Genomic DNA, 14094 nt, shown 5'->3' on the forward strand with positions numbered 1-14094 from the left:
CAGCTATTATAGCAGAGACTCTGAATAGACCTTGCGGCACTTTTCATAGATTTGCTAGAAATGAATTATTATGTATGAAATTGCCAAATGCCATTGCTTCGATCTTATGAGGTATTGAATGAATCTTTTAAAATTAAAAGCTAAAGGTTTCAGGATTGGTGCACCAGGTTTTCATTAAACTCTTCAGAATGATTTTGGGGGCTGTCAGTGCAGTACCTGGAACAAAAGAGCCTGAAAGCCTGCGAATTCAGCACCTAGCCTCCCTCTGGGTGAGAGGCCAGCATTCCAAACTACACTCCACCCAGAGGGAGGCTAGGTGCTGAATTCCAAACTACACTCCTTGAGGGTACTTATGAGCCTGTTGGAGAAGTAATTAGAAATAATGGCAGATTGTCCATAACGAAGTAGGAGATTGCTTACCTGTTGACTCTGTCCGTCTGTTGACCTGTTGACTCTGTCCGTATGTCTGTCATCTCGCCTGAGTGTCTAGTTCAGAGAATTTCAGTTGTAACTGATACAGTTGAGCTTGGGACCAGGAAGCAAAGATTTCAGCCACCAGACCTGACTGGAGCAGGTGCATATTCACACTTGGTATCCTGTGACCATTCTACATTCTAGAACTTCAGCCAGAAGACCACAAGACTCGCTTTCCACCTGTTGTGTAACATACCTTGCTAGAATGGTTTTACTCTACCAACAGGTGGTTAGATGACGCCATCATTGCCGAGATCACACCGAAGCTGATTGGGGATCGACCCAACACTTACACCTACACCAAGGCCTTGGGAGAGATAGTGGTGCAGCAAGAGAGCGAGAACCTCAACATTGCTATTGTGAGGCCCTCCATTGTGGGGGCTACCTGGCAGGAGCCTTTCCCAGTAAGTCCCCTTAATTTGCTTGGAATTTTGGTTTCAAATTTGGGTCCTTCTAGTCCAATGTCTTTTTCCTTTTTGTTGTTGTTGTTTCTTTCTTTTGGAATTTGTAGGTAAGTGCAAGAAATCAAACCTGAATCTGTTGCATTAGGGCCAAATTCCATATGTGGTTCAGAATTTACTCAGTCTGGGGAGTTAGTCTGAAGATCTTAAATTAGCTTCCATTGCTGGCCTCAAAAGTCCCATGGGAAATAGCTTTCTGTTCTTGGCTTTCCCACCATGGTTTAAATATACCAGAATGTTCTTCACGGCCAAATTGGTCGTACTTCAACTGCCAGAGCAGTTTAGACAAATAATTTTGATCTGCGTCGGTTTGAGAAGTAGTTTGGATTATGCCAGCTTCTTCAGAGCAGCCCTGGGAAGATGAGAGCTACTGCCTACCAGCGACGCAGCGACCTTTCGAGGAGCTCATCTGTGACTCTGGGCTGTTGGGACTCATCTGCAGAGCCGGTGAAATAAGACCGTATTTGAGTAACGCTTACTGAAGTACTGAGGGCTAATAGGTGGCACAGAAAATGCTAATCCCTACATTTCCTCCTCTCTCCTCCTGCATTATAGAGACACGTTTTGACTTTTATAGATAATCAAATGGACATAATAAGGTCAACCGTCTGGCTAAGGGCGTAGAACATATGCTCAAAGACATTTCCTTCTAGCTGCTCTTGAACATACCTCTGCTGGACTATCTCTAAGTAAATGTCTTCACTCTCCTTCTCTCTTTCCTCTTTCTGTGTCACACACACACACAGCATATAATATGCTATGGACCCTAAAGCTGTTAAAATATCTTAAAACCGAATAATCCTTACAAATTACATTTGGAATGTTCCCGCAAGGGAGGTGAAAATCAAACATCAGCGGTAAATAAATTATGGTTGATACATTCTTTAGGAGATGATATTAATACCAGTTCAGTATAGCCTAACCCTAACCATGAGATACTGGGAAACAATCTTTTTTTAAAAAAAGATTTATTTATTTATTTATTTATTTAAAGTCAGATATACAGAGAGAGGAGAGACAGAGAGGGAGAGCTTCCATCTGATAATTAACTCCCCAAGTGGCCGCCCGTGCCAATCTGGAGCCAGGAGCCAGGTACTTCTTCCGGGTTTCCCACACAGGTGCAGGGTCCCAAAGCTTTGGGCCGTCCTCAACTGCCTTCCCAGGCCACAAGCATGGAGCTGGATGGTAAGCGGGGCTGCTGGGATTAGAACCGGCGCCCATATGTATGGGTCCCGGCATATTCAAGGCGAGAGGACTTTAGCCGCAAGGCCAAAGCACGGGGCCCCAGGAAATAATCTTGACCTTCTGCTTATAAAAGCACTGTTACTAAGATCTCTGTTGTTGGAGAGTCAAAATAGAGTGCAGAGAACCCAGTGCTGCGTCACTGATTTTTGTTGGAGGCCATGGAAATACTGGGTTAGACACACTATTGACCAGGGCCTCCATGCTGATTTGAAGTTTACTAAGATTTGCGTGCAGGTGCTCCAGATCCACCTTGGTTCTCTGCGACGTCTAATTAATAGAGATGTTCTCTTTCCTAGGGTTGGGTGGATAATCTGAACGGACCTAGCGGGCTGATTATTGCGGTACGTATCCCAGAGAGGAAGCACTCGCTGCTCCTGTAATGGAGCAATGGTACCAAAATGCTTAACGCTAATCCAAAACCCCAAGTGTCCCTGCAGTAACAACCAAGGCATCTTATTTTAGTTTCACTTACTGGAAAATACAGACAGATTGGAATTATACTCCTCGATAACTTTATTATACATAAAACAAGTGATATCATCACTTCTCTAAGCATAATGATTTCCAGTGGCATCCATTGTTTTTTTTTGTGGCTTTTTATTTCTGAAAGTCTTTGTTCATCCACGGTTTTCCTTTAGTGACCACAAGGTGGAGCTATCTCATCGTTGCCAGTGTTGATTCATACTTTGACATAGGGATGGGTGATGTCTTAAAAAGCATGGCCTCCACGAAGAGTTAAGTACTTGGTTATGAGGCATGCAAGAGTTTACACGTGTGTAGGGAAAGGAACTAGTCATCAAGAATGAGAACTACCGATGGAGCAAACCTCAAATACACCAGTGTTGGGAAAGCAGAAGGCATCTCAGTAGGGAAGGCTCCCGGGCCAGCAGCCGTGCTGCTCTTCCAGGGAGCAGGGCAGCCTCCCAGCTCCTCCTAAGGCATTCGGAGCCATATCCCAGCCTTCCTGTGCAGGAGACTCTCACCAAATGGGCTTGGATAGTTCAGAATCACACTCGTCAGATGTCCTCTGCTCTCCCCGCAGCTGGGTACAGCATGAAACAGTATCCATAGGAAGTGGTGAATTGTGAGTGTTCCCAGCACTGAGCACCAAGTGACATTTGATTTTGCAAGTGGCCAATCTCTCTGCTCCCGACCTGCCTCCCTTCACCTCTTCCTTAACGTTTGCTTGGCGTGAACACCAGTGTGTTCACGTGATTCCGGGGCAGATCGCAATATCGTGCACAGCTGGGCATTGACTGAGGATTTCTTCATAAATTTCCCAAAAGGAACTAGTTGTGAGTGTTGATCATTGCAAATCAACATTGGAAACATATGAAATATCGAGAATCAGTTTCATAATGTCTTATTGACATGAGTAACTCCTAATTATTATATCTGTATAACGCCCATGATGAATTAAACTAAACAGTTGAACAAGGCAAATAATGATGGCATTCCCATATGAAAAAATATAAATTTTTGTTTTATTAAATGGTGGAATTTTGTCAGTTCTTAAATGTTTCTTAAATTTTTAATGTCGCTAGTGCTTTCAAGTTCATAAGCACTGGAAGAAAACAAAATCATTTAAGAAATGCTCAAGAAACATTACTGGAACATTTTGGAAGCCATACATGTTAAAATGTTCGGGGTTTTTTTGTTCGTTTGTTTGTTACAGGTAGCGTTGAAAATTCCCCAAATGCCCACAGCAACCAGCATTTGTTCAGGCCTAGGACAAGAAGCTAGAACTCTGTCTGCCTCTCTTATAGTGGGTGACAGAGACCTGAGTACTCAAGCCGTCTGCTGGCACCCAGGGTGTGCATTAGCAAGAAGCAGGGTCATGAGTGGAGAGGGGGGGACTCGAACCAGGAGTTTCAAATGTGGGACACTGGTGTCCCAGGCAGCAGTTAAACCACTCCAACCAATACTCACCCTGCGAATTACTTTCTAGATTTAAAAAAAAAAAAGTGTGCTTATTAGCTGAGTATATTAACCTGTCGCAAACGTGAGGAAATGTATTTCCTAAAGGAACCAGAGGACTGCCAGTCACTTCCAGAGACATTGCCACTTGACGTGAACTTGACAGGAAGGTTGGCTAAGCTGCAAATCCAAAGTAGCACAATTACCTACTAAACAGCATATCAGTGTAGCTACTTTCTCTTAAGATTTGTTCTATTTTTTATTGGAGAGTCAAATTTACAGAGAAAGAAGGATATATAAAGAGAAACATCTTCCATACACTGATTCACTCTCCAAGTGGCCACAGCAGACAGAACTGAGTGAATCTGAAACCAGGAACTTCTTCCAGGTCTCCCACCTGGGTGCAGGGTCCCAAGGCTTTGGGCCATGCTCTGTGGCTTTCCCAGGCCACAAGCAGGGAGCTGGATGGGAAGTGGAACAGCCGGGATACGAAGCGGCGTCCACATGGGATCCTGGTGTTTGCAAGAGTTTTAGCCACCGAGTCTTCGTGTCATTAGCTAATTTTGCTAACTGAACTGGGCTCTTCTGTTTAAGATCTACTGTAATCCAGCCATTACCTGTAAGTTGGCTTAACACGTTATGTTCTTTACCCCATACAGGCTGGGAAGGGGTTTCTTCGTTCCATACGAGCTACTCCAATGGCAGTGGCAGATCTAATTCCAGTCGATACAGTTGTCAACCTCACTCTAGCGGTTGGGTGGTACACTGCAGTCCACAGGTAGGCATGAAAGCGTTTGTCTCAGCTTTTTATGTAGTTCTTCATGTGACAGCTCACCCTTACATGCACAGCGATGTTTTCTAAATACTGCTTTTACTTAGTTTAGCAACGTAAAAATCTTCCTGCCGCAAAAGCTTTCCCTTCTATTCTGTAAACTAAAATGCAGCTTCCTTTTATTTTCTTTAGTCAAAAGAGTTAGAAGTAAATGAAATGGCAGCTTGTTTTCCGCTCAGTTCAACTTCCAAAAGTTCAGGTCACCGTGTATGGAAATCTGCCAGTATAAAGAAAAATATGTGTGTGTGTGTGTGTGTGTGTGTGTGTGTGTGTGTGTGTGTGTGTGTGTTGATTTTACTTGGAGCTCTGTCAGGAAATGTTTTTTTAACGAAGTCAGACATGTGTGCTCTCTAGTATGCCACACTTTTACGTCTCTTAAACACACACCACACACACACACACACACACACACATACATCTTTCCTAGTCTTCTATTTTACTTATTAACCCAATGCAAGAAAACAGGAAAAAAGTGTTGTCCAAATTACCTCATAGAAAGTGATTGAAACTATTCCATGTAAATGTTGGTCTTATCTTTCTTGCATTCGTGCTTACCCACTTTTTACTTAAATTTTTTAGACCTAAGTCAACGTTGATCTACCACTGTACGTCTGGTAACCTCAATCCCTGTAACTGGGGCAAGATGGGTAAGTTCCTGCAGCAGGGAACCTGTGTCATGGGGAGGGCGTGCCGAGGGACATGTACAATGTCCCTCAGAGCTTAGAGGTCAGGGGGAGGTAGAGAGAAGCAAGAGACACACTCCCTGGCAGTGTGTGGCTGCGTCACGGCTGACTGCCATGTTACGGCACAGCACAGTTCCTGCATGTGGCCAGGGGGGCCAACTACAGGAGCTGCTGTGCCAGTGATTGGCAAAATGACTCTAAAACAGGCATTTGGCCCTCTGGTTAGATGCTACACGGGACACCCACATCCCAAAGCCAGGCCTGGTTCAAGTTGCAGCTCTGTTTCCAATGCCAGCTGCCTGTTATGGACACCCCTCTCTCTCGTGTGCTTAGATCCCTGCCACCCTTGTGGGAGATTCGTATTGAGTTCCAGGTTCTGGACCTCAGCCTGGTCTGACAAATAAATACATCTGCTGTAAGAGATGCTTCAGACACTGGGACCAAGGTCTCGGGCAGTGCTGAAAAGTTACCTTAAAGGAACATCCATCCACAGGAGCCTAGATGCTGGGGAAGCTGCTTTGGCGAACCCTGTACTATACAAACTGTATTGATTTGTCTGCATGTAAGGGGTTGGTCCCCTCGGTTCTGTAAAGCCCGTGGAAATAAATGAACCAGTGTAATGAAGGCATGAAGCTATTTAATGAGACATCTCAGAGCCTCTCTACATACTGCTGAGCCATGTGGTAAACGGAGAGGGCCACCTCAGAGCAGCGAGGCTTCGTGGCTCATTCTCTCACTGCCTGCAGCCTGAATGATGTCCAAGAACCGTGAGTACCCAGAACTGCAACCTGAACCAGGCCTGGCTATGGGATGTGGATGTCCTGTGTTGCATCCAACCACAGGGCCAAATGCCTGTTTTAGAGTCATTTTTGCCACTAATTTACCCCCTAATTCACTATAACAGCTGGAGCTGGGCTGATCTGAAGCAAGGAGCCAGGAAATCCTTCTGGGTCTCCCACACGGTGCAGGTTCCCAAGGCATTGGGCCACTCTCTGCTGCTGTCCCAGGCCTTGAGCAGGGAGCTGGATCAGAAATGGAGCATGCAGGACATGAACCATCATGCATGAGGGATGCCAGCATTTGCAACGGGAGGATGAGCCAATTGAGCCAATGCACCAGGCCCTAAAATCACACATTCCTAACCCATAGACATTATTTGATTGTTATAGATAGATCACTTGTTGCGCATGCAGTCTATTTATCGTTCTCAGAAACCGATTCTTTACATGAAAGTCCTTAGTCTTCACTATTTTGACCCATTGCTGATGTCCCCTAAAAGGATGAGTTTAGTTGCTCCTAGACTTAATGTTTACTCTCTTTTTGTCCAGGATTGCAAGTCTTGGCAACTTTTGAGAAAGTCCCGTTTGAGAGAGCTTTCAGGAGGCCTTATGCCGACTTCACAACCAACAACTTCACAACTCACTACTGGAACGCAGTCAGCCACCGGGCTCCCGCCATCGTCTATGACTTCTACCTGCGGCTCACCGGAAGGAAGCCCAGGTGAGGAGCTGCGTCAGTGGTAGGGAGGGGTCGCTGCATGGGAGACAAGGGCCCTAACATCTCTTATTCCACCCGTCAGCTGAGGATAAAAAGGGATGGACTGAATTTCTCTCTCACACACGCAACACGTCTTTGGGCAATGACAACGGTAATAAGAAACCAAGGTACACTCCAATCTTGAAAAAGCCTCCACCCTAAGAGTTGACAGGAGGCAACTTGCTTGACAAGTTCACGCAAAAAGAAAAGCAATGGGGACTCGGCTAGTGGGATTTCCTAACACAATGCCCAGTGAGCAAGAGGTCACTGTGTGGTTCTCAGAGTGGGCTAAGGTGATGCCCAAGGACCCCATTTTCATTACCACTCAAGGGCGATCTCTTCCTCATCCCTGCTTTACCAATGAGAACACACCTGAAGCGGTCTCATTGGAGTGGGAGAGGAGCGATGACTTTCAAAGCCGGTCTTCTGTACTAGATTTGCTGCCACCTAGAGCTGTGAGAAGAAATGACAGGAGGCATTGTGCTGGTGCCGAGGCACCTGGGGCACATCCAACTGTGGAGCTTGGGAGAAGTCTATAGCATCGTCTCACTTAAATGTTCTACACGTCATAGGACTCCACAAGGGATCAATACTAATAGCAGTTCTTATGACCAAGAACCACAAACAGGATTAATATTGCCTCTGTACCAGCCCCTTCTTAATGGAGGAAGTTTTCTTTAGCATTTATGATTTTCTGCCTTAAAGGCAGAGAAAGTAACTAAAAGTGGGCAATGTAGAGTTTTTCTTTTGTACTCACTACTCAGCTCTTCTTGATCAAGTAGAAAAAGGTATGTAACAATTTTGGGCAAATACATGGATGGGGCTTCTTAAATAAGGATATGAGAAAAGAAGAAACAAACAAACTTGGTAGGCAGAAACGCTATCATCCCCAAACTATGAAAGAAAGAAAGCCTGAATAAGGCATAAAATTCAGTAAGTAAAAAAGAAAAACATAAGCAGAAGAGATGCATAAAAACCTGCTCGGCTTTTCTTTGTGAGAGGGTAAGCTGTAAATCTTTGTGGGAAACAGGGTTGATTGGTTCATTGAAACCAGTTTCAACATTAATCTTGGTGGAAGAACATGCTGAGATTCTGCCAGACGCATTCACACTGTATGTGTGTTTAAGTGTAATCTTTGTCCTGTTTACGTCTGTGTATGGGCACGTATAAACATAATAGGGCTTTGAGATGGGAGTGTGTGATGGGTGCAGTTCCCACTTTTTTTCAGCAATTTTCTATGCAAAAAAATTCAAGTCGTTTCGACGTCCTTGTTTCCTTCCCCAGTGGGGCAGCAAGATCAAGGTCCAAGGCCCTCCTCATCTGGCCGTGTCCTTTTTCTTTGTACCCCTAACACTGCATGCCACCTTATGGACGCCAGCCTTTCCAAATGCCAGACTCCCCTTTGCTGCTCATCCCCCTGACTGTGAGAGGGGCTGGACTGTTCTTTGTTCATTGGATAGTCATGTCTTTTACCCTGTGTTGTTCCTGGCCTATTTTTCTATTGGGTTGTCCATGTTCATTTATAGGAACTTGTGTGACTAAGTGAGTAAGAGAGAGGATATATTCTCATATTATTTCTAGCAACTGTTGTATTTTCTACTTTAGTTTTGATCTCAGAGTTTTTGTGATGCAAATGAAAATTCATATACTGTAGCTCTTTAGAGTGTGGGGTTCAGAATCAAATAACATAGGATTTAATTCTTGGTTTATCGATTTACCTCTAGGATACCTGAATTATTTCACCTTTCTAAAATTCTGATTTACTCTTTTGTAAAAAGGGAGAGAGGGAGAGAGTATGGTAATTAGTTCCATTTTAAATGGTTTTATTTAAGCCCTTAGAAGATAATAAGCACTATTACTGCTAGAGCAGTTTTGACTTTTTATGGGACAATGAGTTATTCTTTCCTGTATAGCTTTAGCATTTATGTATTAATAAGGCCTTCTCTCCCTGAAATGTACTCTTTTTTTATTTTTTTAAGATTTATTTTTATTATTATTTTTATTTTTTTATTTATTGGAAAGGCGGATATACAGAGAGGAGAGACAGAGAGGAAGATCTTCCATCCGATGACTCACTCCCCAAGTGAGCGCAACAGCCGATACTATGCCGATCCAAAGCCAGGAGCCTCTTCCAGGTCTCCCACGCGGGTGCAGGTTCCCAAAGCCTTGGGCCGTCCTCGACTGCTTTCCCAGGCCACAGGCAGGGAGCTAGAAGGGAAGTGGGGCTGCTGGGATAGAACCGGCGCCCATATGGGATCCTGGGCGTGCAAGGTGAGGACCTTAACCACTTGCGCCACCGCGCCAGGCCCCTCTTTTTTTATTTTTTAAAAATCGGTAGGTTGATAGTTTTGTCTAAAAAGCTACAGCACTGTGTAACCCTTATTTTATAAAAATTACATCTATTGAAATTACTTCAGTTACATCACAGTTGAGGAATAGAGTAGGATTTGGATCACAATAGTGAAGTGAAACCCTTTGGCTCTTATGTCAAGAAACAATGAAGTCATCCTTGTGCCTAAGAAACGTTATATGAGTCATGAGGTACATGGACATTCAAATTAGACCAGAAATAAGACAAATCCCCAGAAGGTCATCCAAAGCCTTTACTAATTTGACTGTGGTAACTACCCAAATTGGCTTAACTAGTGGTTAATAGTGGTGTACAAAATACTTTATCGGCTGAGCATGACTTGTAGCGAAAAGGACAAGAATTGAGGATTAGTTCTGTGTAGTAAAGCAAAGATTAATCATGTATTGTGGGGGTCAAATAGGAACATGTGAAGTATCTAAATTATTACAAAGTTGGAGGATTTACGTAGAAGATCTGGCTTAAATTCTGACGTTGGGTTTAGAAAATGTGGTCCGTGTTAAGTAGTGGGACATGGGTAGTGAGATGACACATGCACACACGGTTTTTGAAATCTGTCAGGACGTTGCTGAAATTTGGGCTTCGCCACTACCTAAAGCTCATGTTGCCTATCCATCAAGCCAAAGTCAAATGACTAGAGACCATCATTTTCAAATTTTCAGAGTAGGCCTAATAGGAAGTGGGTTATCCACAGTAAGTTCTTTTCCCCTTAGATGGGCGTTGCTTCACCAATGCTAATATCAATCAGCCCTTTGCTCAGAAGTTATAAACTAAGAAGTCAGGCCCTGCCGGTGTTTTGTTAAAATGCAGGAACATATGCAGTGAAGAGGCTAATAAACTTCCTGGATGTTTGTCTCAGAACTGGAAACATGAGCGTAGGTCCCTAAGGGTGAATATTGCCAGGCTTTACAACAAGTTGATTATTGAAGAGGGGAGAGTGGTGGGTAATAAGATATATGACAGATAAGGATGCTTTCTCATTGTCCTTGCTTTGCTTCAATCCACAGAGACAATTTGAAAGGGGGAAAAAAAAATAAGGATTTTTAAGTGGAAATGGGAGAAGAGGAAGAGGAACGATTTTACCACTTGCTGAAAAGCAACCAATCCCTGCCCGTGGCTGACGCGCAGGGAGCAGCCCAGCAGCCGCTGTGCTGACCTGCCTTCTGTGCATTCTGCCCTCAGGATGATGAAGCTCATGAACCGGCTTCTGCGCACCATCTCAATGCTCGAGTATTTCATCAACCGCAGCTGGGAATGGAGCACCTACAACACGGAAATGCTCATGTCGGAGCTGAGTCCCGAAGACCAGCGAGTGAGTCCTGCGCACACTCACACAAGTTCCACTTGGGGTGTTCCACTTGGGGTGTGGGGTGACTAGCCTGGAAAGCTGATGGTAAGGAAGTTTAATATGTGTGTGTGTGTGTATTTAAGCAGGCTTTTGTTTGTTGCTGCAAAGTCAGTGCTGTGAGCACAGTGGCAGAACACAGGTTCCTGAGTGTTTCTTGGACTGCACTTCCGTCTTCCCTTCAGCCTTCAGGAGTTAACCTTTCTTAGCCCCTGGTTACCTCTGGCTTTGCCCTGTCTGCCACAGCCTGTGGCACCCATGAAAACTAATTGTCCTCTGGCTCAAGAGCTCTCCCATGCGCTGCACTTGTCCCATCAGACTTGCTGCAGTTCCTTCACCTTTTCACAGCCAGGCCCTACGTATTCACTTCCCGACCTGACTCAGCCTTCCGCTGTCACTGTTGTCTTTTCTGGTCAGCCATCTTCCTCCTTGGAGCATTTAAACAATTTGGACTTATTTCTCACGACAGGCCTTCCCTTTTATTGCTTTGGGCGAGTGCCATGTATTTCTTTACCTGCTTGGTCATCGCAAAGAATAACTTCTGAAATCTTTGCACATTCAGAAAGTCAAGTTCTAGAAACCTTTTTGTCTCTCTCATGTCACCAAGAGCCACGTGTTCCCTGAGTGTGTCTTTAAAATGTTAACTACATTTTAAAGTTTTCGCTTTCTGGATCAATTCGTTGTCTCTACTGTTACAATTTTTTCCAAAATGTTTCCTGATGTATTTTGATCTGATGCATGTGACATGGAGAAGTAATGCCAGGTTTCTAGTTAGCCTCACTGGTTGTCCAGGAGTTCCATTCACACCCACCAGGGTCCTGCAGTAAGATCTCAATCCAAGCCACGACAATTTCAGGTTAGGGAGACTAACGGTTACTTCCATTGTCAAACATTATATTTGTAGGTATGTGAATCAGGCGAGATTTAGAAGGATGTTTTACCTGGGATCATTGATGAGTTCCTCTCAATGGACAAGAAATGGGACTGTCCAGAAATGTTTACCTTATATAGGCAAAAATCTCCAGCACTGATGTTTGAACTGCATGGATAAAGATCAAATTAGCTCACAAAAACAAACATAAAAAAGCCTGAAGCTATTACGAATTTGTTTTTTGATGAACAGTTTCAAAACATACATAGGCTTATATTTATTGCTTTTTCTCTGTGGAATTTTCTCCTACCTAAATAATTCAAAGGCAACACGAAGCTGTATAAAAATAAATGTGTGTGCGTGTAGACAAGTGGTATGACGAATAAGTAATATGTAGGAACATTATAAAACATATCCAGGCGAAGTAATAATGGAATAACTTTGGGAAAGTTTTGGGATATTTGGAATGTTTCCTTTGTCAATGCTCTAAATTCCATAAATGTTTGGGATATCTTTTAATAAATACATATAATAATAAAAAAAAAACTTAAACCCAAGCTAAAGAAATACAAACCTGTCTAAAATATGAAGTCTTAGGTTAGAAAACAAATGTGTGCATGAAAACCAAAATACCCCACTAAATTGCTGTAGGTTTTTCAAAATGTTTCTTTTAAAAATACCTGGAAGGGGAAGAGAGCGAGAGAGAGAGAGAGAGAGAGAAGACCAGGATGAAGAACTCAGTGTGTACCAATACCAGTATCCTAAGAGAAGCAATATTTTTTTACCCTTTCACTATAAAAAAAATGTTCATGAAGGGTTTTCCACAGTGCACTCTGAGACATGATGGGTAACATCTCTGAAACACATCTACTAACAACTTGTCAATAGTCATTCCTTGGCAGGTTCCTCCATGAAAGTTGAGAAGATGAACCGATATGACTGGTGAATCAGCAAAAGCTCTCGCCCTTTAAACAAAGGTTCACCAAATGCTCAGAATTAAATAGACATATTAATATTCAATTGCTTCCTTTCCGGGTCTAAGATGGTTTTATGTGATTAATATGTAACCTTTTTACATTTGCATATAAAAATTATATAGCCCTAGAGAATTACAGCCCTAAATCTTCATGATGTCAAATTCAATGAAATTATTTAAAAGTCTGAAATTTCCTGGATAGAGAAAAAAAAATGTGGAGTTACTCTTAGACTCTGGAGGATAGATACAAGTCAGAAAACAAACCAAGAGACTCTCCGACCACTTGAAGTCCATCAATGTGGCTTCCAGTGGTGATTGGTTCTTTGGTTTTGACCATCTATGTCCTGTAAGCTTCCACCAGAGACTAGCTGTGTTCCAGGGTACAAGCATGCCTTGGGATGCCCATATCCCAGCCTGGTGCAAACTCCAGCATCCTGATGATGTGCACCCTGGAAGGCAACAGGTTATGGCTCAAATCCTTGGGTCCCTGCTCCCCATATGTGATGTAGTTCTGGGGTCCTGGATTCTTTCTAGCCCAACTCCAATTATTGCAGGCATTTGGGGAATGAAGCAGCGGATGGAAGGTCTGCCTCTCTGCCTTTCCAATTGAAAGTTTTATAAAGGGATTGAGAGAAGGAAACTGAGAGAAGCTTCATTGGGTCAGATCCATACGAATGTGACTTAAACATAATCGAAGAAACTGCTGCATAACAAATAATTTCAACTTTGAAAAAAAAAAACAACAACAAAACAAACACACCACAGTTTCACCTTTTAAAAAATGACATTACAAATTAATGTGACATTCTGTAACTCGTTCATATACTCAGGAAGCAATTATTGAATTAGTTCGTGCCCCCTATTATTCTAGGAGCGCTATTTATTCCAACTGTAACTTTTTGTACTAAGATTAAAATTCTTCGTAGCAAGGTCTCAACCGATTTCAGTTCAGCCTAATCAAGCAAATCTTGGTCTTCTGTGAAGAAAATTGCTTCTGAGAATAGATTTGACCATGAGGCCACATGAGGTCCATGTCCAGGGAGCGAGAAAAGAAGCCTTTTGAAATCCTCCTGATGCTAAAAGTCCATGAAATATTGCAGCTTTATACCTATCTAACCACCTCCACCCATGTGACACCTGGTGAGATTCCTTGTAGTCTTTCATGCTATTTCAACAGCGTCACAACTAAACCTTTCAAGCGCCTCATCCATTAAGTTTTCCTGGATTTATTCTAATAATTTGGTATATGTGCATAAAGGTTGTCTTCAAATTACAAATTTTGAATTATACCCCTTACCTAATAATGTTTTTTTTTCCTAATTTTAAGATGCCATGAGTTCCAAGACATATTATAAATCTAGCCATATCTGCTTTTTTTTAAGATTT

General features: G+C 43.0%; 1 protein-coding gene across 2 annotated transcripts in view; it reads left to right on the forward strand.

Annotated features, from left to right (window-relative positions):
• FAR2 (fatty acyl-CoA reductase 2) overlaps positions 1-14094 on the forward strand; it is an 84259-nt gene that overhangs the window by 63392 nt on the left and 6773 nt on the right. For both annotated transcript variants that reach the window (XM_040987463.1, XM_040987464.1), the window contains exons 5-10: positions 701-878; positions 2477-2521; positions 4757-4875; positions 5509-5576; positions 6941-7112; positions 10699-10828. In XM_040987463.1, coding sequence (XP_040843397.1) covers positions 701-878; positions 2477-2521; positions 4757-4875; positions 5509-5576; positions 6941-7112; positions 10699-10828 — 712 coding nt within the window. The remainder of the gene's footprint in view (positions 1-700; positions 879-2476; positions 2522-4756; positions 4876-5508; positions 5577-6940; positions 7113-10698; positions 10829-14094) is intronic.

This window comes from Ochotona curzoniae, unplaced genomic scaffold (genome assembly GCF_017591425.1).
Source record: "Ochotona curzoniae isolate NIBS_2020 unplaced genomic scaffold, NIBS_Ocur_1.0 contig_4645, whole genome shotgun sequence".
NCBI classification, from domain to species: Eukaryota; Metazoa; Chordata; class Mammalia; order Lagomorpha; family Ochotonidae; genus Ochotona; species Ochotona curzoniae.